The 24,620-nt window shown below is 37.8% G+C and overlaps 2 protein-coding genes across 17 annotated transcripts in view; both read right to left on the minus strand.

Annotated features, from left to right (window-relative positions):
- Positions 1 to 24,620, minus strand: part of LOC136835356 (lysine-specific demethylase 8-like) — a 252,028-nt gene that overhangs the window by 133,905 nt on the left and 93,503 nt on the right. The gene's annotated exons all lie outside the window — the stretch shown is intronic.
- Positions 1,538 to 23,347, minus strand: LOC136835358 (ceramide synthase 5-like). 5 transcript variants are annotated; one of them, XM_067098765.1, is made up of 2 exons: positions 23,151 to 23,347; positions 1,538 to 6,322 (listed from the first exon to the last, which is right to left on the minus strand). In XM_067098765.1, exon 2 carries the CDS (start codon positions 6,318 to 6,320, stop codon positions 5,229 to 5,231), a length of 1,092 nt encoding a protein of 363 aa, XP_066954866.1. In that variant the 5' UTR covers positions 6,321 to 6,322; positions 23,151 to 23,347; the 3' UTR covers positions 1,538 to 5,228. The 5 variants fall into 5 exon arrangements, with proteins under 5 accessions (XP_066954866.1, XP_066954862.1, XP_066954864.1 ...); XM_067098761.1 differs by lacking the exon at positions 23,151 to 23,347 and adding an exon at positions 14,349 to 14,505; XM_067098763.1 differs by lacking the exon at positions 23,151 to 23,347 and adding an exon at positions 13,182 to 13,330.

Consider the following 24,620-nt stretch of genomic DNA (forward strand, 5'->3'; position numbering starts at 1 on the left):
AATATAATCTCATTTTCCAAATGAAGTTCGATTCCCCTGAACGAGCTTCGAGTCTGGTATTATTGCCAATTAGCTTTCTCTTTCTCCATTCACCTTCTGGCCATCAGGACTGTGGAAACTTGCAGTTGAATGGCGTTCATCTAAGCCTTGTCTCATAGGAATGTTTGCTCACGAGGAGGAGGAGGAGAAGTAAACGAAAAGCAGGATATCACTGTTCCGAACATCACGTGGACTGTGGAAGTTTCTTAAGGACATTTTTACGATCTTTTAAGGCACTGATAACTGCATTCTGAAACAGGAAGTGCCCTTGGGAATATCTGTTTCAGCTGGTGTCATATGAGACACTCCATTCAGCTCTGAATATTCATTGACGTGGATGATACAGGTGTCTGTTGGGAAACTTGAGTCAGTTGATTACAAACGATAGCTTAACTTAGTCACAGAGTTCCTGACAGGGCTGTTGGTTTTACTTTAATCAAACAAGCCTAAAACAAAATTGATATATCACCTGGTATGTTATAAATCCCTTGCGGATTAGATTTTGCCAGGAATATCGGAAATCTTACATTAAAAAAAATATGTCATTGTGTTAAAGGTGAACTTGAAAGGTATCTTTTTTCCGAAACATCACAAACGTGACATCATAAGTGGTCTATTAGAGAAATACAGTCGTAACAAAAAGAAACAATAAACAATAGCACTTACTACATATTAAAAGTATAATAATAATTTACCACAGAAAATGTTATCACTAAATTTAATTCTCAAGCATTCGAAATACACGACAAGCACAATGTGTATGCGTGTTTAATGTATATAGTGTTTGTGTGTCTGGAGATGCGTGTGTATTTGTTCACTTACTAACACAAGTCAGCCCTGGATTTTCGATATATCAATTGGCGAGGAAGTAAGTAAGTACAGCGTATATGTGAAGCTGGGAAATTGCAGCGTGCCATCACTTTTTCACAAAAGGATCGATTCTAGACGAAGGCGTCGAACTTCGGCACGCGCCCTCATCCACCTCATATGCAATGAACACAATGCAATGGCTAGTCGATCCCACCTCAATATTGACCACCACTGGATGAAGAACAGTCCATGCAGAACTCCAGCTTTCGGAAACTTATGCTTTTCCCAGCAGAATACAAGAGAGAGAGAGAGAGAGAGAGAGAGAGAGAGAGAGAGAGAGAGAGAGAGAGAGAGAGAGAGAGTCACTTAAGCTAATATGTACCTACATACACATCGGCGACATGTCTCTAAGAAGAGGTATAGATGAATAAAAGACTTGAATACAAGACTATTAAATGAATAGCTGACTACAGAAAATACCAGATGATCTTTACAGAATATCCTTGAACTATTAAGAATCATAACAACCGAAATGATGATTAGCAGAATCAATATTATATTCAACTGAGTTTAACCAGACTACTGAATCGAAAAGCTGACCTCTCTTAGGAATGGCTCAGATGCTGTTTTTCAAAATAAAAACCGTGCCAGGTCAACTAAGAAGCAGGATAAATTTAACAAAGAGAGATTCAAATATTCCTTATTTTATTAACATAAACATTAAACTGATGTAAAAACAACACAGAATTGCATAGCTATTCAAAGATCTAGTTGCTAACAGGCAAACTGGCTTCAAATACTGTTATGACAAATTGCGCAGAATTGTTGCGACTAGAACATGGTATAAGAAAAAAAAAAAATAAAATATGTTCATATATTAGTCATCAAAATAAATTAAAGATAATATTGCTCTAACACTATCGTTCAAAATTATCTTCATTACCAAAAAATAGTAAACTTAAAATAAACTATTTGTGTACTTTGTGTGACATGATATACTGACCATTCTATTAACATTCTTACCACAAAAATCTAAATTAAAGAAGAAAAGAGTCAAGAAAGTAAGCTTATATCTCACTGAATGACAAAAGCTTTAACAAGAATAAAAAGAAAGACATAAGAACAAAAATTGCAACCTCGTATCCTTGCACCTAATTCAACAAAAGTAAACTGACATCTCACTCTTATACTGAACTACGACGTACCGTAGTAGTTTACTTACAACTTTAAATAAAATATGCACATGACCTTTTGCGTGATATATACTGTATATATATATATATATATATATATATATATATATATATATATATATATATATATATATATATATATATATATATATATATATATATATATATCATCGATATGTATACAAACCAAACCAATTCCATTAATTCTGCGCCATTTCATTCATTATTTTGTACTAGCAGCATATGACGCTTCACCGAGAAAAATTAGATGAATGAGGAAAAATGCATGATTTCTATTAATCGTTAGCATTCAGTTACTCTTAAACACAGCAACGGGAAAATGAACCCCCTTCCCATTCTTCTTTTCTTTCTCTCTTTCTTTTTTAACAAAACACTGAAACCATACTTAATACTTAAGCAAAACCTAAAGTGAAACTGAACCTTTTTCAGAACTGCTTTCTGGGGGGAGAAAACTGTTACATTCACCCTACATAGAATGTGATGAATGACCTCTGGTGGGAATTATCTGAAGCGTTCTGAAAACTGTGGAAGTGATTTCAGTGCTCTAGTCAGCCAGTTCATGAAACTGAAGTGAGGATAAAATCACCTCTGGAACCAGAAGCCTCCGGCGGCATCAAATAACCCTAGGTAATCAGTTGCGTCATCAAGAACCAGGATGTTAATCCCAAAAAATCAAGGCTATTTTACCACGACTTAGTGTAAACACTGTGAGAATGCCGAATAAAAGCAAGGCTACATAGCAAAAAGAGAGTAGGATCCTTTGTGCGGAGCAAAAGCGATCTGAACCACTCAGGGGGTGTAGCTTTGAAGCCAACGTCTCGTTAAACATCCGAGAAAACATGAGGTAACGTCCACTCATCTTGACAACTAGACCGCAATGACGAGTCGACTTAGAATTGTGAATTAAAAAATCTACCATAAATGACTCAAAATGTGCCGAATTTTTCGGCAGCTGGGTTCTAGACACCCACCAAAGCCGACTTGGTGAAACTGTAGTTATCAATTCTCCATTTCAACAACGAGAGAGAACGTGTCTTAGGTATTTACGTTTCCTGTGAGGAATTGCAGAGGGTAACCACTCTTCATTATCTGTTATTACAGAAAGGTCTGTCTGTCTGTCTTTCCAATTGGACGAAGTACTCTAACGGCACCAAATTTCACAAGTGTACAAAATAACAACTCTTATACCATCAGATGATGAAATTCTGGCAGGCCAAACTCCATTTCGGACACGTTTTACTCTGGCTCGTTTCAAAAGCAAGCATTTCATCAATTGTCAATTACCGATATACATAAATGTGGATACTCTTCAGCCTGTCACCAATTAACCAATTAACAGTAGTTATTACTTACGGATGGATACATATAGTAATACTACGATCTTTAATCAATCTCCCTGTTGCGATAATACCAATTATCATTTCCAAATTAATTATAAGACATGAAAATTACTTTAATCACTAACATACAAACTTAACACAATCAACTCTTTCTCTTATCAGTATAAAAAAGCATTTTATTCACTCAATAATGACGCAAATAATAAAATTCTATAAGCCAACTGTGTAATACAAAGAGAAATGTTTTCGGTAAGCCATAAAAAGAAAGTCTAAGGGTCTTCCAAGTTCTCGAGTCATAATTGTGGTCTAAGTATACTAGAATCCCTCTCTTTTGTAGATATGTACAAAAATTCTGCAGTGATCACACATATAATTTACATTGAACTCCAAACCAGACTACTATATTCACCACTATAACTCTATAACAACAAACTTTAGGCCAGCATATATAATAATTGTCAGCACACTATTCCACAGCAGATATTCAACCCCATACAATACAAAAAATAATGATATAAGGAAAGAAAGACTGTGTGGCCTACCATCAACTGAGGCAGGCCATAAATCATCACAGCACGAGTGCGCAGCTTGCCTTAACATGAAACTCACACCTTCAAGATCAGTCGACATATACCATTACGTTTTGGGATACCATCACTTGACAAGTATAGACCACACCTTTGCCAAATTTAACACTCACCTCAAAAAGTGTACTTAACCTACCAAACATAGCACTAAAAAGGACATTGTGCAATTTACCCTCAACAAGAGTACAATTCTAAATTGTTTCAATCGGACAAGTATCCGCTGCAGCTTATTGAATAAAAATTTTGACATTGAACTATCACTGATGACGAAAGAAACTGGCAAATGATTAGCAACTGAAAATAAAGGACTTATTTACTTTAGTGTACCAAATTTCTTACACAATTCTTATCAATAAGTGTTGAATTGGACATCGTACAGACTTTATTAATATTTCACCTTCGATACATTTGTGAACATTCCAAACATTACTAACTAGGAATAACAAGATAGAGTTGAATCTCCTAACCTTTCCTGAGAACACACTGACTTGAAATACATTTTGCCTGATACACCAACATAACTTGCCCAAAAGGGCCTGATTCGTCACCAAAACCGTTTCTTTACCTGAATCTGATCTTGGTCATTTCCATGTGCAGATTAATCCTGCTTACGAACTCTAGATGTGCAAATCAGGGCCAATATATTTACACTACTAAACTCAATGGACGACTACCATTAGCATTTAATACACCAAGCAATATAAAACTGAATTAACTTTGATCTCCCAGGAGTGTCCAAGCAAATATAATCTTTGAATCATGTTACAATCACTGTCACTTAATCACTTTGTTGCAAATTGTCTAGATATACACTCATCAGTACTGGCCACCAAGGAACTAAAACATTCATAACAAATGAAATAAACTAATAGTAACTAAACTCAATTCCCACAAGTCACAGCTCAGGTCAAATATACAAATTACAAAATAAAGACGTTTCCGACATGAATAAATGATTGTTTTCAAATAGGACTTGTATTCATGATTATCATAAAGGATTTCACAGCCTCCTATTGCTTACATTAAACACTCGATGCAAAATCACAGCTGCAACACTGTGCAAGCTGTATCACTGACAAAAATAAAAGCGGCTATAAGCACACTGGAATGTGAGCATTGGAATTTCTAGCATGAGTTGTAAATTGAATCCACAAACAATATGACTGCAAAAAGAGAAAGCAGCAAAGATCCCTGATTATCATTCAGTCTTTACAGAGTATTGTATGGTTTAGGATCACTTAGGATTCCTTTTTGAGCTCAACACTGTCATCGTCCTCCGCTGAATAATCAGATGACGATCTTATGTCTTGAACTTCCTGGTTTCTGAGTTTCCTTATCACAATCCTTAAAATAAAGTATGTCCAAATGCAATGGATCACTAACAATGCTATGAGCATACCATTAAAAATATAATAAACAGGATACATCCAATTCAAAATTAAATGAGCTTCAAACAATGTGCTTCTCATGATCCAAAAAGGGTAGAAACCTGTGCGTGTGGCCAACCACAACAATAGGAACACTACAAAGAACTTATCCATGAGATCTTGACGTTTGTACAGAGCAAAAATCTTAGCAATGAGCATGGGAATATCAGTGCACTCGTGGACCAGCAGCACCAAGGTGCCCACGCGGACGAAGTTGCACGTCCACGAGAAGGTGATCAGCATAATAGTCAGGACATGATGAAGAAACATCTGGAGTGAATCTTTGCGATGATGCTGGATGAAATGGGTTAACGTCATACACCAGTAGAACCCCAATGCCACCATGTAATACCACCACACATCAGTCTCAATGCTTTGCTCTGGGAATCTGTACCAACAATGACGAATGTCCCAGAGCCATGGTTTATCCCATAAAACAACAATACCAAATATTGTATAGAGAGAATAGTAAACTACTTGCCATATGCAGTCAAGGAATTTTCCTACATCAGTTGTGCGAGTGGCTGCACCTTTCTGTCGCAGCCAGCGTTCCACCTGTCGTTCTGTTAGACCTTCTTTCTTGGCCCCTTCTAAAATAACTTCAACAGGTGCACGAGTTCGATATTTCCTAAAAATCTTTTCTAAGGTGGCATTAGGTAAAGGTGGCCGTGCACAGGTGTTGTTGATACCAGTGCGCAGAGCAAAGGGTATGAACACATATGGAGTGAGGATGAAGTAGCGCAGGATGATGAAGGCAGCTGCTATAGCGAAAGGGTAAGTCCATATGTCCAGGAAGCGTGGGTATTCGAAGTCCTTTGCTTGGTTAAGGGATTCCCATGTGTAGCCCGGAGGAAGCCAGACTTCGGTGTCCCAGAACCACGAGGTCATGCTTTCTTCCGCCATCCCTACCGAAGAGGATCAACTCAGGTTATCAAAATGCTAACACCATGAACCATCTTAGGGACGAATTCTGGACAGGAGGTTGGGTCTCAAGCCTGCTTCAAACTAGAAATGGTTCATGCAAGGTATTCCATGGATCTCTTGGTGCAATTCCAAGGCATATTACGAAGACACAGGCAGGGTATAAAGACTGTCCACCTTCCAACAATTTGCCCCCAATTTGCATCATCTGGTGTAACTAAAGACTATACATCTCCATTCAATATATTCAGTTTTCAATTATATATCTACTTCACATCATTAAAAAATCCTATGCCGCCTGATTTTAGGCTGTTCTTTATGTGAAAGGACTGCCCCAACCTTAGTAATATGGTCGTCAAAAATTCATAATAAAAACCAAGGAGCTTGAAAATTTTACCTCCATTTATCAACTAGGTACAGTGAGAAATATTCATCCCCTTACCACAAACACTTCAAACGACCGTCATTCTAAAACTACAAAACACGAAGAAACTTACGATCACATCTGCCACCCAATCAAACAGCACTTTTTAAACATTAACATTCAAGTTATCAAAGTTCCCTTGAGTAAATCTATCTATTTATTTAAATAATACGCGGAACCGTGTTCTTTCCTCCGACATTACACATCTCTTCCTCCAAAAGGCCTGGGTGTTCTGGTCACATATTTCTGACACCTTGAAAATTGTCCCTTTGTAGTAAACGTCCCGCTGCGCTGGTACGATTTTTATCTCAAACTAGTAAACGACATAAAAATCCACGCTGTAATTACATCAATATCAGGACCGATATTGTTCTGTGAAGACAATTTATTCAGTAAACAGAGTAATCACGACAATACATCAAGTAATTACAGACACAGAAAGAGACAGCAAGAGAGAAAAAGATGAAAAGAGTCAATAAAACAATCACAACAATCCACCAATTAAACAGAGAGAGAGAGAGAGAGAGAGAGAGAGAGAGAGAGAGAGAGAGAGAGAGAGAGAGTCAATAGAACAATCACAACAATCCATCAATTAATCAGAGAGAAAGAGTCAATAGGACAATCACAACAATCCATCCATTAATCCGAGAGAGAGAAAGAGAGAGAGAGAGTGAGTCAACAGGACAATCCCAACAATCCATCAATAAATCCGAGAGAGAAAGTCAACAGGACAATCACAGAGAGACAGAGTCAATAAAACAATCACAACAATCCATCAATTAATCCGACAGAGAGAGAGAGAGAGAGAGAGAGAGAGAGAGAGAGAGAGAGAGAGAGAGAGAGAGAGAGAGAGTCAATAGAACAGTCACAATAATCCATCAATTAATCCGACAGAGTGAGAGAGAGTCAATAGAACAACCACAACAATCCATCAATTAAACAGAGAGAGAGAGAGAGAGAGAGAGAGAGAGAGAGAGAGAGAGAGAGAGAGAGAGAGAACAATCACAACAATCCATCAATTAAACAGAGGGAGAGGAACAATCACAATAATCCATCAATTAATCCGAGAGAGAGAGAGAGAGAGAGAGAGAGAGAGAGAGAGAGAGAGTCACAACAATCCATCAATTAGTCTGACAGAGAGAGAGAGAGAGAGAGAGAGAGAGTCAATAGAACAATCACAACGATCCATCAATTAGAGAGAGAGAGAGAGTCAATAGGACAATCACAACAATCCATCCATTAATCCGAGAGAGAGAGAGAACAATCCATCAATTAATCTGAGAGAGAGAGAGAGAGAGAGAGAGAGAGAGAGAGAGAGAGAGAGAGAGAGAGAGAGAGAGAGAATAAAACAATCACAAAAACCCATCAATTAATCTGAGGGAGAGAGAGAGAGAGTTAGTAGAACAATCCCAACAATCGAGGAGAGAAACGCCTCGCCATCAAGATAGATCAGCATTGTTTGCTACCGTTATCTCTTGTCAACTCCCCTACTCTCCACTTCGCTACGCCTCTCCCGTATCTGCCTTTATCAAGACTCCTATCTGCCCTTTATTAGTACACCTGAATCACTATCATCTGCCAGTGGTCAATACAAATATTATGCACTGCATAATATTACCTAGAATACAAATTAATCTCCATCTTCTCGAACACTACATGAGATTATACCACGTACTCTCACATACCTTTTATACATACATACATATATATATATATATATATATATATATATATATATATATATATATATATATATATATATATATATATACTGTATATATGACTAGAAAGTAAGGGGTCATGGAATCCAGGTGAAGAGCGTCGTAAGTTATTTATGAGCCTTCTGTGTAAAAGTAAGAATCGACCAACGTGGAAATTCTATGCACAGGGGTTCATCCCTGGTACGGGATACAGCTTCATGATGCTTCTATATATATATATATATATATATATATATATATATATATATATATATATATATATATATATATATATATATATATATATATATATAACTTCGTATGTTTGAAATTAGCAGGACACCTGTGTGGTGCACGAACGCTACAAAACATCAATTCCACGAGTAGGCCATACGGAGCACAGGAACGATAAATTCTTCATAGTCTGACGGCGATAGCACCCTCTTTAGGTGAGGGAACAGCTGAGTTCAAATATGACACCGTTAATTTCATTTACTACGCACTTATCAACGAAATCCTCTTTTAGCAAATATCAAGCGAGGAGAACTAGGCAGTCGATATGTGATAGCAATGTACGTGCATCTTTTAAACAAAGTCTGGTTCTTCCCCCACATACCGTGGCGAGGTCATGGGGAAACCATGTAGGATTGCCCTTTAGAACTAAAAAATAACAATAAACAAACAAATGAATACATACGTTCAGGGAAAATTCTCTAAACACTCCAAAAATGTATGCACTTCATCAGCTGAACACAGTCCCTTCTTAATCAATCACCTCCGTCCCGGGACAAGCCGAGTGTTGTACTGAAGGAGGGACGTCGCATGATGACTTCCTAATGTTGAGGACGTCTACGATCAAATCACATATCTGAGAAATCGTCAGTTTAAAGGGTCTCCTTCGAACAGGCACATGTTTACGTATCAAGACTGATTCGTAACGGTCTAGTATAAAACTTTTGTGAACTTGGTTCTCGTGCATCTGTCCTAAATAAATAAAGGGAAACGCTTCGGGAAAGCAGGCGAGCGTCTCTTTAGTAGTCTGATGAAGTTCTCTCATTCTTTTGGATGGGAATAGATAATAACCCTCATACATAACAACAATAAGGGAAAGGGTGAACGTACCATACTTAGAAAATCAATCAAAGCTCGGGTTGCCAGATCCTTCCACACAACGGATTCAGCAAGAAGCCGACTGAAAGGTGCTGCGGACAATGCTGCTGAGGCTTTGAATTAAACATAAAACGCGTGCGTATACACATTCATTCTATTTTTCGAAACGCTAAGACTCTGTCCTTTGGTTTAGAATCATGTCAATCGTTCACAAATTATTTCACACGACTATGAATAATCAATATCTGAGCATGACTGCACTGTACTATGAATAATTGGAAGTTGCAAGATAGAACAAAATATTCACTCTGACAAAGTCTTGCAGTTCCCGACAAATCATACACAGCGGGATTAAGTGGTGTACTGAGATTCCATATGACGGCAATGAGAGAGAGAGAGAGAGAGAGAGAGAGAGAGAGAGAGAGAGAGAGAGAGAGAGAGAGAGAGAGAGAGAGAGAGAGTTCTTCGAGTTAAGACCTTGGATGAGTGGACGAGTATTTAAACTTACTCGAGAGATTTTTTGTGCCTTATTTTCGAGTTTTAGACTAAAGTGAGTTAATGGGAGAAAATATACATTTCACTTGACTAATTACGTATAAAAGTCTGAAGCCACAGAGATATCCTAAAGAAAACCGTAAAGAACTCTTCATCCTGTTGTATCGATGCAGGCCACTTTTTAGTTTTGTATTTAGTTTTTTCTTGAGGTTACGACCAAAATGATCAACATTTTATTCGTCTTCGCCACTCCACAGTAAAAAAATCTTTAATAAAATCTCATAAAATTATTAATCAGATTTTAAAAGTCCGTCAATTCGAAATGAAGAAGTTATCTATTAGAATGACGTCTTCACGTTTCCACGGCAAGCATAAGTCAACTTTGGCGATATATCAATAATTCAGCATCTTAGCATAATGATTTTTACTTTATGTAAATCTGAGAATACAGGACGAACTTCACGGAATGATCTTCTACTTGTTCGAAACTGAGACGCAATTTTATGAGAAAACAACTGAAGATGTAAACACAGAGCATGCACGTAGAGGGCTGAGTAGATCCAAAAGTGCTTCTGACACTATGGCAAAAAGAGGGATTCGTATCGCATCGGCGGCAATACTAAAAGGGGAAACGCCCAAACATAATGGTCTCATTACAACTTTCCTATTCTCACAGAGTCCACATATATGAGATGTACATATGGAAGCTCAATTCGTATTCAAGGTATTTCAAGCGAAATCTTTATGAAGCTGCAAATATAAACCGCACATCTATGTATACTCCCCCAAAAACCTCATTAATGTCGAGTTCACTGTGCATCTGCTCCGGCCAGGGTTCGAACTTGCGTCTTTTGGGTTTGATACAAAAGTAATCAACTTACCCATTCAGCTATCAAGAGAGACAGGTGACAAAACTATCATACACACACATTATACATTTATATGCATACTGTATGTACATATATATATGTATATATATATATATATATATATATATATATATATATATATATATATATATATATATATATATACATATATTTGTGTATATATATGTGTACATATATTTGAGAGAGAGAGAGAGAGAGAGAGAGAGAGAGAGAGAGAGAGAGAACTTATCATTACGTTAAAGTATTACAAATAACTAGCGGGCCTATGATAAAATAATGTTGGAGAGGAGTCAAAATTGACTTCGCTGGGACCTTAACCACCTTGGCCCATGGCCTATGCCCTACGGATGAGATATGATCTTCCTCATGCTATTTATTTGGCAAGCAGCAATACTATTCACATAAAATGACTATAGCCACTGATCAATCTCAAGCCACAAATACGAAATTCTCTCCATCGTGGGATACACCTTTCAAGGTCATATGGCACCGAGGCCAAAGAGACATCGTATCTAGAAAAAGTAGCCCAATGAACGCATACTGTCACCATTACTGCCTTGTCAATGCTTAGCCATGAATAACCAGTTAAGGACGACATGATGAACACATCCACAGAACACGGCTACATTTGCAGAGAGCAGAAAACATTCGGCGACCAAACCTACATGGAAAAAAAAAATTATAAGAGCGCGCCATCTTCTTGCAGGCTACAAAATGCACATATGAATAAATGACAGATGAAAATGGAGGACGTTCTTGTTCAAGTATTGAACATCTCCTGACTTCGCAAACTGGCTTTTTGTGGGAATGATTCATCTCCTGAAGGAGATTTTGCATTCACCACCTACATCTTCATTTATGGGAAGTCATGCATTTGCGCCTTCAGAGAGGTCAGCTAAATAATGTTCTTCAGAGCAAAGTGAAGACACTACGAGATAAATAAGTATGTACAGGCGTACATAATCATAAATGAAGGCAAAAATAGAGAGCAAGACGCTCAGGGAAAAAGCTAGCTCTGCAAATTCTTGCAAATCTTCGCTATGAAGTCCCTCAGCCTGAAACCTCCACTGATTTCAGAACAAACCTATGGCGTGATTTAACATCCATCCAGATTTCTGAAACTACAAAAGGAATTCTAAGAAAATTACATCACTAGAAATTAAAAGAACCAACCTTGTATATTCGGATTTTTCTCAAAAAGTCAATCACCAAGAGGTTTTGTTTCACTCTACCTAAAACTGAAATACAAAACGCTGCAGAGCTAAAAGCCAGAAATGGGATCAATCAGCGAGATGACAGCGAGTCAGGGCGACTGAATGAATGATGCTGCCCTGCCATTCGAACAACTCGAGTGAGGTTCGTTGGCCTCACTCAAGACAACTGCTGAAACATGACGACGCTCCGAGAGGCTCCACGTGCAGGGAGATGTGACAGTGCCAATTGGAGGTTCTTTATTCGAAAGTACACATTGTTAACGTAAAATGTTGCCGAGCTACAGTGTATAAGCGAGTAACATTCTCACTACATTTTCATAAAAAACGTACAAAATGCTGTTCAGCTCCTTCATAAAATCTTCCTTATCTTACCAAAGCCAAAGAAGCCATCGACGTTTACTTCAGTATTTTCCCGAGTTGCCTACCGAAGATGATAATCAGGACTACCGGTAGTGGCGTCAGCTGTCATTCTGCACTCTCAAGGTTCCTGCAATGACCAGGCTCGTGAATTTGCATACACCAACGGAAATAGCCAACTAAGTGCCGTTAAATGTCTTTCTTTACAGTCTGGTGGTTGAAATATGACTGCAACTGGAGCTTTTAAGACATATCCGGCGCTTACGTCACCTACCGCAGTCAGTTTTGAGCATCATATCAACAATGCTTTTTGAAATGAACGCGGTTCAAGAATTCTATTTGTAACTAGTTTTTACGCCTACACAAGTCATATCAAAGCAGATCAACGCGTCAACACTAAATGCTTGACAAAACATTTATGTTCATGAAAATTCCTGCTTCCTCAAAACCTAATCCCACTGTAACTGCACTCCCAAACCTTCGCTTCTGGGGCGTAACTACGAAAAAGGTGATGCTACAGTATAGCATCTTCTTCAGTGCTTCGCAAATAAATGACAGAACAAAAGCTACATATACAAACCGATGGCACGGACAACTTTTAACGCGCTTTTCTGGAACAGGAAGAACTACGAGGAAACAGAACAGGGTCTGACCCGACAGAAGAGGCAAACTCGCTTCGTGAATGAGGAAGATAACTGGATGCACGGTAAGATAGATCTCTTTCTCTCTCTCTCACGGTGTCACAAGTCATCTGTCTGTGAGGACGACACACTCAACGGGAAAATGCCCAGAATAAAACAACTACGGCAAACACAGAGCGAGGCCGTATCTCAGCCGTGGGGGTTGTGGGGGGGGGGTACGATTCAGGGCAGATAACAAGGAATGACATCTAATAATGGCACATGGGTCGACTTCTTACAATTCAACAGCTGGTCCGCTGGTACGCTATAGTGGTTGTGTCTTGTGGTATGCCACTCAGATGTGGGTTCGCGTCTCCCCCGGGGCGATGAAAAATCACTGACTCTGTATCATGATCAGTACTGCTGCAGAGTGAGGTCTGCGGTGGGAGTTTGAAACCAACATTCTTTGGAAGCTTGAATTTCAAGTCAATGGCCCCTGTGTGCTTGTTTCATGTGAATAGATTTCATCTACTGAAATAATAACAACAATAATAACAAAAGCGATTAAATACAATAAAAGGCGGCCTCATCAAAGCTAGATATTTCCATCTGGAACACCAACAAACAAATCTACTTGAGTAGCGAAGCTAATGGAACCACATTATTCCCCAAAACATCTTCACACACAAAATAACGAGCATGAGACTAGTCCTAAATGTTGCTACAGGTCATCTCAATTAAAAAAAAAAACTGTCACACTATTTCTCTTGCCACCACACATAACCCTCAACACCGAGGAGGGTTTCATGCACTGAATGGGCCCCTATAATGTTCAGTTCTAAAAATGACACCAATCATCCACTTATTCTATACAAAAGGATAGCCTCCTAGATTATACTTAATGTAATTTTACTAAAGAAAGCACTTGTGTTTTCATGCAACACATTAACTTCTAACACACATACAAAAAAAAACTTCAACGAGCGCTTCTAACGAGTGCAGAACGGAAACTTTGTGTTTTTTCTCTGTAACACATGCACAACAGTTCACGGATCAAGAACACTCTCACTGTCTCACTTCAACACGGTGAACAAACTCAATGTCTAGATCAAACATCAACAGGAAAACTCAGGCTTATCAAAACAGTAAAAGGAGAAACACGGCGCACACAGCACGGTTCAGTAACTAAGAAAATCGGACCTTCTCCATCAACCGAAACCATGATTTCGAAAAAGCGCCGAGCTCTCGCCTATGGTGGTCGTCGCTGTGTACAACACCCACTGGCAACTAAACCGAGTGGTTGACTGAATGAGAGAGAGAGAGAGAGAGAGAAGTGGGCGGGTTAAGTAAAAGACACCTTTAGCGATTCCCTCCTGCAATAATTCCTCTCACGTCTCGCAGAAGTAAAGCTGTCTGTACAGCGAGAGAGAGAGAGAGAGAGAGAGAGAGAGAGAGAGAGAGAGAGAGAGAGAGAGAGAGAGAGAGAGAGAGCTGACTCTCTTTAAATGTTTTCGCGCCAAAATGGATAGCCACTGCAAATTAAAGAAATCGTTAACATTTGCACTGTCAGTTTGACAGTGAGGTTGAGGTAAAAACTTCATTATGTCCATATCTAATCTTCCGAAGATACAAAGTACAGTATATCTGATTATATCGCATGAATCCAACGTCCGCAGGAGAAGCGATAGTTTATCAGACATAAGAACAAACATGGCTGCGCAAATCAATAACACACATAGGTACACGAGAGAGTTGTAGTTGTAGATACGAACAAAGTGCAAATCGCAACCATAAACAATGCATGTTAGTACGAATAATGATCAGAAGCCGGAAGTCTGTTCTAAATTCCAAGAGTTGAAAAAAATACTGCTACAATATTCAATCTGCCTAGTACTGAATTTAACTAGTGAAAATCCTTAAATACGACGAACAAAAGTAAATGGCGCCAATTGTTCTAATCGATATTCTCAAACGAAAACGGGTAACATGCCTCTATCACCGCGATAACAGATAAGTATCATCGAGGGGCGACAAAAAAATCCTCTTGTCATTAAGTCTGTACCTAATCTCAAGAGGCTGAAGAACGTCACTGTCTTATTCTTCCAGGACCAGAACACATCTATCAAATGCTAGTTTTATGGAACACTCTGAAATGAGATTCATCTCCACATATTTCCTTCTGTTATCATCAATCCTCTAGGAAAGAAAATTTCATTTGATTTCACACTAATGAAGAGACAAACAAAAATAAAAGCAATACTTACTAAGGGTTCTACGGCCCTGTCCGAATTTTCTAATGCCTGAAATAAATGCTGTTAATTATCGTGACATCTCGAAATAGCATCTCATTTTTTTCACTTCTACAAACCCCAGCCATTTTCATTTCCGAGAAATTATCGTTCTTCACTTGACACTACGCTGGCCCCAGAGCCAGACTAAAATAAACTGGATAATTTACAGAAAGAAGTGGAATCATGCATAGGCTGTGTTGTGCCTCCTCTAATTAGCCCGGCTGGGAATGCAATTAGGTTCATCGTATTGATGACGCACTATCTTTGTTAATTACTTTATTGCCTCGATTGCACTACTGACTACTTAAGTACGTTAGAGCACGGAAAACTGCAAAACTTCCTATATTTCTTCTTTAGGAAATATCTTTAGGCAAGTCAAGCCGAAAACATTTGGTGGTTTCATCAAACACTTGAATAATTCAACATCGCTAGCCTGTCCAGCAATTTGATTAAACTAAAATAAGACATGCTACGGCATTAATCTAAGAGACATGACTTTTCAACATTTGAATTATGCATTTTAGAAATTACTGTACAAACACAGGGCACTGACACGGCCAGAAAAACGTGTCGTACTTCAACTGTATTGCGAGTAACTTTCTGGCAATGAGAAGCCCATGGAGGGTGTTTTACATTTTTGTATTATTTAGTACCATGAAGTGGCATCACAGCCAAACTGCACACACTGGCAACATTTTTAATATTTTCTGGATAAGCATTTCAAACTTGCACACATCAGTGCCCGAAATAAATACTGGAGAGCGAAGGGAACAGCACCTAAAAGTGCATTAGTGTTAAAACAGCGGACACTGCGGACATTTTCAACCTTACTTATTAAGCATCCCATTATACTCCTCCATACTTTCCCCAGGACAGGATTTGTTTATGATCAACACTGCTCTTTTGGAAATTTTAAAAGCATTTGGAAACTTATCAAGAGAAGAGAAGACCATAAACGGCATTCTCTTGCGTGTGAAGCGAGTCTGTTAACTCCTGTTTACATATGACAAGTGTCTGGTAATGGAAGGGTTTTAAATATGCTGCAACTTTATGCAAAGTCCTCGGTGTTCCAAGGGTTCTAACACTACACATTATATATATATATATATATATATATATATATATATATATATATATATATATATATATATATATATATATATATATATATATATATATATGGCGAGTAATCAGAATGAGGTCACGTTGCCGAATTTCTCGTGGTCAGCCGCTACCGGACATTAGAATTACTTCATGTTTCCTGCATTTGGATCTAGGTCTATGTAATAACAAGCGTGTCCAAAAAGTGTGCAGAATTCACACTAGCTGACCAACCTGGTGCTGCCAGGGATAACTCTGCACGACAGCTGCTAAAATCTCTATCTCTCTCTCTCTCTCTCCACTCTCCCTCACTTTTTACCTCTTTCTCCTCCCTAACACCCCTGTTTACTCTCTCTCTCTCTCTCTCTCACTCTTTCTTTCCCTCACTCTCTCACACACACTTCCTCTCCCTATCACTCACTCTTTCTCACTTCCTTTCCCTGTCTCTTTCTTTCTCTCACTCTCTCTTTTTCTCTCACTTCCTCTCACTCTCCAACCCTCCCTGTCTCTTTCCCTCTTTCTTCTCCCAAACACCACCTTTACTCTCTCTCTCACTCTCTCTTTCTCTCTCCAACCCTCCCTATTTCTTTCCTTCTTTCTTCTCCCTAAATCCCCCTCTACTCTCTCACTTCCTCTCCCTCTCAGTCTCACTCTCTGTTACCCCCTTCCCACCACCACCCCCTTTGTTGCCATTGATGTCTTACCCCCAGAGTATTCTTTTCCAGATAGTAAGTTATTATGCATACCGAAATTAGTATGATAAATTCGTATAGTTACTAAGTCTACGGGCATAACCAGCCCTGTTTCAGGGAAGCCCTCCACCCACTTTTGGTGCCCTTTGGCGCTAGTGATGCCTTACCCCAACAGTGCTGATTTCTAGATAGTAAGTCATATGTACAGTATACCAAGTTTGGTTGAAATTGCTCGATGTGTTTCAGAGTTATTGTGGAACATACACGCACATACATCCTTATATATATATATATATATATATATATATATATATATATATATATATATATATATATATATATATATACACATATACAGTACATATATATGTATGTATGTATGTATGTATGTATATATTTTACTAACAGGACCTCATTACAACTGGATGGTATCTAGTGGAAATATGTACATAGTAAAAGTTACAAGCTTTCTAGGACCAACAGTCACCATTGTCAAGTATCTGTAGAATACTTGACAATGAGGACTGTTAGTCCTGGGAAGTGTGTAACTTTTCCTGAATAATTATCTTCGCTAGATACCATCCAGTTTTAATGAGGTCCTGTTAGCAATTGTATTAATGCACAGAACAACTGTGTAATGAAATTAATAATTAATACATACATATATATATATATATATATATATATATATATATATATATATATATATTCATATAAATATATATATATATTATTATTTTTGTACGTGATTCATTTATAAATAAAAAATAAGACCTATATTTTTTCACTGTGGTATATATATATATATATATATATATATATATATATATATATATATATATATATAACATTAACATTAAGCCAATTCCTGTTTTGAATATAAACTTTCTTTACAAGACCACAAATAAAATTGTCAGACTAATTGTAGAAAATGCCTTCATGACATGTGCAAGCAATGTAATGGCAGGCAATACTGGAAGCAGATTTGAGGACAGACTATACAGAAAAATCATATAGGCTACATGACAACAGAAAAGAGGACACGAAGAAACACTACAGACCCCCTGAACAAAACAACACACACCTGGAAGAAGCCGCAAGCAGAGAAAGGCCAAGGTCACGAGGGCGGGGCTACACAGCAGAAGGAGGATAATTAAAGGAAACTGGAACAACAAGGGCTTTAATTCCTTTCCCCATATGCATATAAATACAGCTGGACCACGTGTACGGTCATTCTGTAGATACTATAGTCCGTTTACCTTTCTAAGATCGCTAGGGTGGGGGCGAGTAAGGAATTCCTGCGGTGTCAAACGTCTTTTGTTATGATTAAAAATTTTGCTTTGTTACAGCCTGCTCAAACGAAATGAAGAAAAATGCTATTCATTTAAAAGTAATAACGAAAATATATTTGACCACATATTTTCCTTAAAAACCTCATTTATTTTCATAAAGATATGACATCATTTTTGACCGCCGTTGCCAAACCTTAATTTTGCTGACACGTGGTCAGCAAGGCCATTTAAAAGGCCAGCTCGATCAAGAACAATTTACGGGCTGCTCCAGGAGCAAGAGCCCGTGCCAGCACAAGGCTGGCTTAATCTTAAACAACAAGAAGAACAACAACGGTGGTCACCTCCTGAAGCAGCCAGGAATGTCAGTGGGAGTGGAGGGTCTGGACGGCCCGAGGGCGAGGGATAGCCAAAGCGGATCAGATCTCTCCCTCCACCACCGCCAACGTCTTCACTCTCAGAAACAACAAGGGGGCTGTGTAATTAATGGTACATTATTTTTATCTCCTAACTGATGAATAGTTTATTTAACCTGCAGAGTTACCGAAAAAATCTAATCACATAACCAATAAATAACTGCTAAAATAGAATATGGATAATATTCAAATGGCTTGAAAAGCTATTCCTGCCGAACCACCTTCACAAATTTTTAGTGTTAATGTATTAAACACATTACGATATTATTATAAGAACCGTGATTATTATTTCATTACGCACGCAAAGAAAGAAAATTCATTAAGAATAGCCAAAATTTACTCAACGCTGTTTCTTTAGAAAACGAAGTACAGTAAATGACAAATCTCGGGTAAAGCCATAAACAACGGATTAAGCTCGAGGGTGAGATTAAAAGGGATAAATAGATATGGCAACGCTGTATTCTCTTCCTGTCCCCACCCTTACAGCCATTTTGTAAAAAGTAAACAGCTATAGACAATGAGGACTTTAATCCTAGAAAGCTTGAAACTTTTCCTGAATAAATATCTCCGATAGATACCATCCAGTTTAAATGAAGTCCTATACACACACACACACACATTATATATATATATATGTATATATATATATATATATATATATATATATATATATATATATATATATATATATATATATATATATATATATATATATATATATATATATATATATATATATATATATATATATATCTATATATGCAATCCCCTATCCAGGAGTAGCTCCCCAGAAAATAAAAGGACACTGATCTTTGCTGCACTGCCACCTAAACCATCTATACATGAAATTTCCATAACTATTTATAGTTGCACTCATTCCTTCCAAAGTTTTCCTCTACTACGTCCCAACACTTCCGAATTAATTACTTTTTCACAAACTTATCTTTATCCCTTTATCCACAGAACCAAAACATCTCTAGAAATATCCAAATTCCACTTTCATAAATGGAGAATGTTTAAAAAGCCCTTCATAAATTCCAACCTTGTCTTCCACAGACTCTCCAAGTACCCGGTTGCTTTTCTTGGTTCACCTTCTCTCCTACCATCATGAGAAACATTATTTACTTATTAATATTCTTCTCCTTCCTTTCGATAACTGCTGTGTCTTCTGGACTCTCATATGACCTTATAACCTTATCCTCGCCCATGTTTGCTCTTAACTTTCTCCCCTTGCAAAAACTTTCAAACTCTTTCAAAAATCTCTACAGTTACTCTTCATTATCCCCAACCAGTATAGTACTGTCTGCAAACATCAGTTAGCCCCACTTTATTCATGACTCATCTTATTCCACAGCTGAGCATCTACAGTCTTGCACCACTCCAACTGAAAAAAAACCTAACAACTATTCTGACACAACACACCCTTGTCTTTGGCCCATTTTCACCAAACCAGACCAACAAAATCTACCTTTTGCTTCATATTCCATCTATATATCGTACAAGCTCTACATCCTTCACATTGCGTCACTATCAACTCTATCGTAAACTTTCTCTAGGTCCACATAGGTGAAAAGTTGATCTAAGCATCCTCTTCCTCATGTCAACTCACACTGTTCTTCTCCTATACAAACTCCTGTCATTTACCTTGCCTTCTCAATCAAAATGCTACCATACTCCTTCCTGGTGTATTCAGCAAGGTTATTACCTAACTCTTACTGTCTCCTCTATCACCCTGACTTTTATGTAAACGAATAATCATTCCTCTCACCTTTCACTTTGATAACTTTCCGTTCCAACACACCTCACATATGCTGGTCAGCCTTTCAGTCACACTTTCCCCATCGTGCGAAAGCATCTCACTTGAACCCCCATCAACTCCTGGCATCTATTCCCTTTCAGTCTCTTAACTGCCCTCCTTAAATCCTCCAAAGCAATTTCACCAGCATTCTCAAACGTGCCCTTGCCCCTTCTGCTTGTGTTATTCAGCTTTGCCTCTCTTCTGCTTTCCATATTTAACAAATTATCAAAGTATTCTCTCCACTGACCCAGGATTGCATTCACCTTAGAGTGGATCGCTCCATCTGCATTTTTTATTCAAAGATCCATTTACTCGTTAACTTTCCTCTCTGCATTTACCCCCTCGTAGAACAACTTATTCCACCTCGAGTTCTCACTAACCTTCCCTCTACTTTTCTAAATTACATGCCATCTTAGAGAGAGAGAAAAGAGGCCATTTGAGGTACAGTTGCAAGACAGAAAAGAGGGTCGTGTGAAGCCTCTTTTCTGTCTTGCAACTGTACCTCAAATGGCCTCCTCTTTTCTCTTATTAAACTTCTAATTTCTTCACCCCGCCACTTGTTCTTAATCTCTCTTCTAACCTTCCTAAAACCACAAACACGTTCTGCTGACTCCATAACCCAAACCTGGAATTTTGAACTGTAAATCTTCAACACGCCTTTCACCCTAGTCCTCTTTTATTACTTTTTCAAAATTTACTCCAACATAATAATGACCACATATCACTCCAGGCACTGCATTAATCCATCAGTTCTCCTTTTTATCTTTCCTGAACTATAATACATAATCTAACAAACTTTTCCTCACCACTTTCTCTTTCTTGAATGGTTAAAGTCGACTGTATATAAATGCATCTAAATCAAAGGCCATGTCCAAGGTATAGTGAATTCGCTATTAACTGATACCTGTGGTTTAATATTTGCGACTGTGAGAAAATTTATGCATGTGTAAGATATAACAATTCATATATATATATATATATATATATATATATATATATATATATATATACATATACACACACACACACACACACACATATATATATATATATATATATATATATATATATATATATATATATATATATATATATATATATATATATATATATATATATATGTACATATATATTTGTGTATGTATATATTATATATACATTTGTGCATTACAAAATTAATGAGATGTCTGATAGTGGTGAGGATGTGAGGATATGGGAGTTTTATGTAAGAAACATCGTCATGATTCAGTATATAGCACACGAAAGTAACTGTTACTGTGGCTGCTCCCCACTGTTACTCTGCACCCACCTAATTTTTAGACAGACATTTTATGAAACCTTGTAACGGAGGGGTTGAGAAAATAAAGGGCGAGGGGAGGCGTGGTGTCGGTTCGAACCCGCATATCCTCCCTCTACAGTACAGTATATGAAGTCTATAGGGATGAATTTATGTAAACATAAAGAACTAATTGATTGATTGATTATAACTACTAAAACTGGCGTCACCACACCTAGGTTATTCATGCCGTGATAAATTTAAAAAAAAGGAAACTAAAAAAATTAATAACTTTTAAAGTAGTTTCATATGACCAATATCTAGTTATATATATATAATATATATTATATATATAAATATACACACATACATACATACATACATACATACATACATACATACATATACATATATACAGGCATATATGAAAGTTTTATCACACCGTGATTTACATACAACCATGAAGCTACAAAATGTCGTTTAATATCAAATTCACGCTACTTCGGGAATATCGTCGATGGGAAATTATCACCGCAGGGAATTTATACGTGATAAATGGATCGGTATTCATATTCCCGAAGTAGCGTGAATTTGATATTAAACGACATTTTATAGCTTCATGATTATATACATATATACACACATATGTATTATATTTACTGTATAACAATATCTATTCACATATACTACCTATACATACACATATTGCATATGTGCACAATATAAAATTAATTGAGGATGGCTCCCCTCCCTAACAAAGCTGTACAACAGCTCCATATTACCTCACCGGGAATTGTAATCGAGACGGTTAGCCTCAGAAGGAATGAACGACAAGAGATATGAAATGTTGATAACATTAAAATGAGGCGATTACACTGTTGCCAGAGGCGCGTTTCTTCGGATGACACCTCCCTCACAGGCATGACTAAAAAGACGTCAGAAATGCGCAGGATGTCATCTTGTCACATTCCCACCCCCTGCTTTCAAACCTAAAGTAATGCTTCACCACAATCCCAGTTTACCATCAGTTTAAATAAAACCATCATCTCTAAGAAACGATTGCTAAATGCCCGTATTCACACCAAAATGCCAAATTATCTTTTTCAAAGCAGGCTAACATGAAGGCATAATCGAGATACCGCTTCAGATCATTAAACAGTGAATTTAAGTGGTGCCTGGCTCAACCCCGGGGGATGAAGATGGTCTCTGGTATGATGTTCATTATGGTTTGTTAAGCCTCTCTTCGCCCACATCATCATACTCTTCTACTCTCTCTACCCGTCCCCACGACGACCTTCGATCCGTTGCAATCGACTGACCACCAGGCATATGATTCACTTCCTGTATCGAGAGAGAGAGAGAGAGAGAGAGAGAGAGAGAGAGAGAGAGAGAGAGAGAGAGAGAAAAAAAGTTTCAGGATTGATATTACCTCACTGACATCCCTAACACTGGATATGAACATCTTTTATATTCGCTTGACAAAGAAACGTGAGAAGATACGAAGATTTTGGTGTCCAAAATAAATACAGCAAAACAGACAACTAAGTTCTACGGAAAGCGAATTCTCTAGGATACTTCTTATAGCGGTTTCGTGAGTTTTACTTTGTAGAACGTATAAGAACGATACCTACAAGAGCACTCAACACAGAGAACACCTTGCACCCTCTGACTACACGAGCACAATGCTCATTATGGAATTAAGTGCGATACCACTGGAGATTCTGAGAGGGTAAGAAACCGTCAAATGATTCCACACCACGCACTGCAAAGCTTCAGTGACGCCTTTCCATATGAAAACTGGCAGCTAAAAAGCTTGTATGATTGATTGATTGATTATGAAATGTATGATAAACAAATTATACCCTGCTTCATGTTACACGGACGTAAGTTCTAAAATAATAGACATGCCTACATTAACTAATAACGAATTGTCATCTTATCCTACAAAAGCAAGCGACTAAACAAGAAGTTTCTAAAACTGAACGCGATTTACTTAAGCTGGTTCGTCCCTTGAGCAAATTTTGTAAGGACGTGGATGGCCAACGGACGCTCTCTCTCTACACTTGCCTACGCAATCCTACAAAAAGTTGATATTACCGTCAATAGTCCAGTAAGGTTACGTAACCTTGGCCAACGATTTCAAGTTGGAAGAGAGGCTGTCAGTTAGTTGCTTCACGGAATTAGGAATGAGGCCTATACCACTAACCGAAAGGCGAAAATAGAACACACCCTTGTTCGTTTGAGGAAGTAATTATTCTTGAAAGTCACACACTTCACTCATCAAGGAACATCTCTTGACTTAAACGACTTTGCTGCTCAATAATGTGAGGTTACTTTGTCTAAAAGTTTTCTGGTGCTCAGATAATGGTTTTCTGAAATCAATGAGTGGACAGTGTACTGAAGAAAAAAGTATAGGCACTGATAACAACGAATGCCTCATACCTTATCATTCTAGGAAAGACGTTACGGTGAATTCCGGTCACAAATTGATTAGATAAGGATATATCAAGAGAGAGAGAGAGAGAGAGAGAGAGAGAGAGAGAGAGAGAGAGAGAGAGAGAGAGAGAGAGAGAGAGAGAGAGACTTAGAACACCATAACATTCTGCAGT

The sequence above is a fragment of the Macrobrachium rosenbergii genome, chromosome 55 (genome assembly GCF_040412425.1).
Source record: "Macrobrachium rosenbergii isolate ZJJX-2024 chromosome 55, ASM4041242v1, whole genome shotgun sequence".
Lineage (NCBI taxonomy): Eukaryota > Metazoa > Arthropoda > Malacostraca > Decapoda > Palaemonidae > Macrobrachium > Macrobrachium rosenbergii.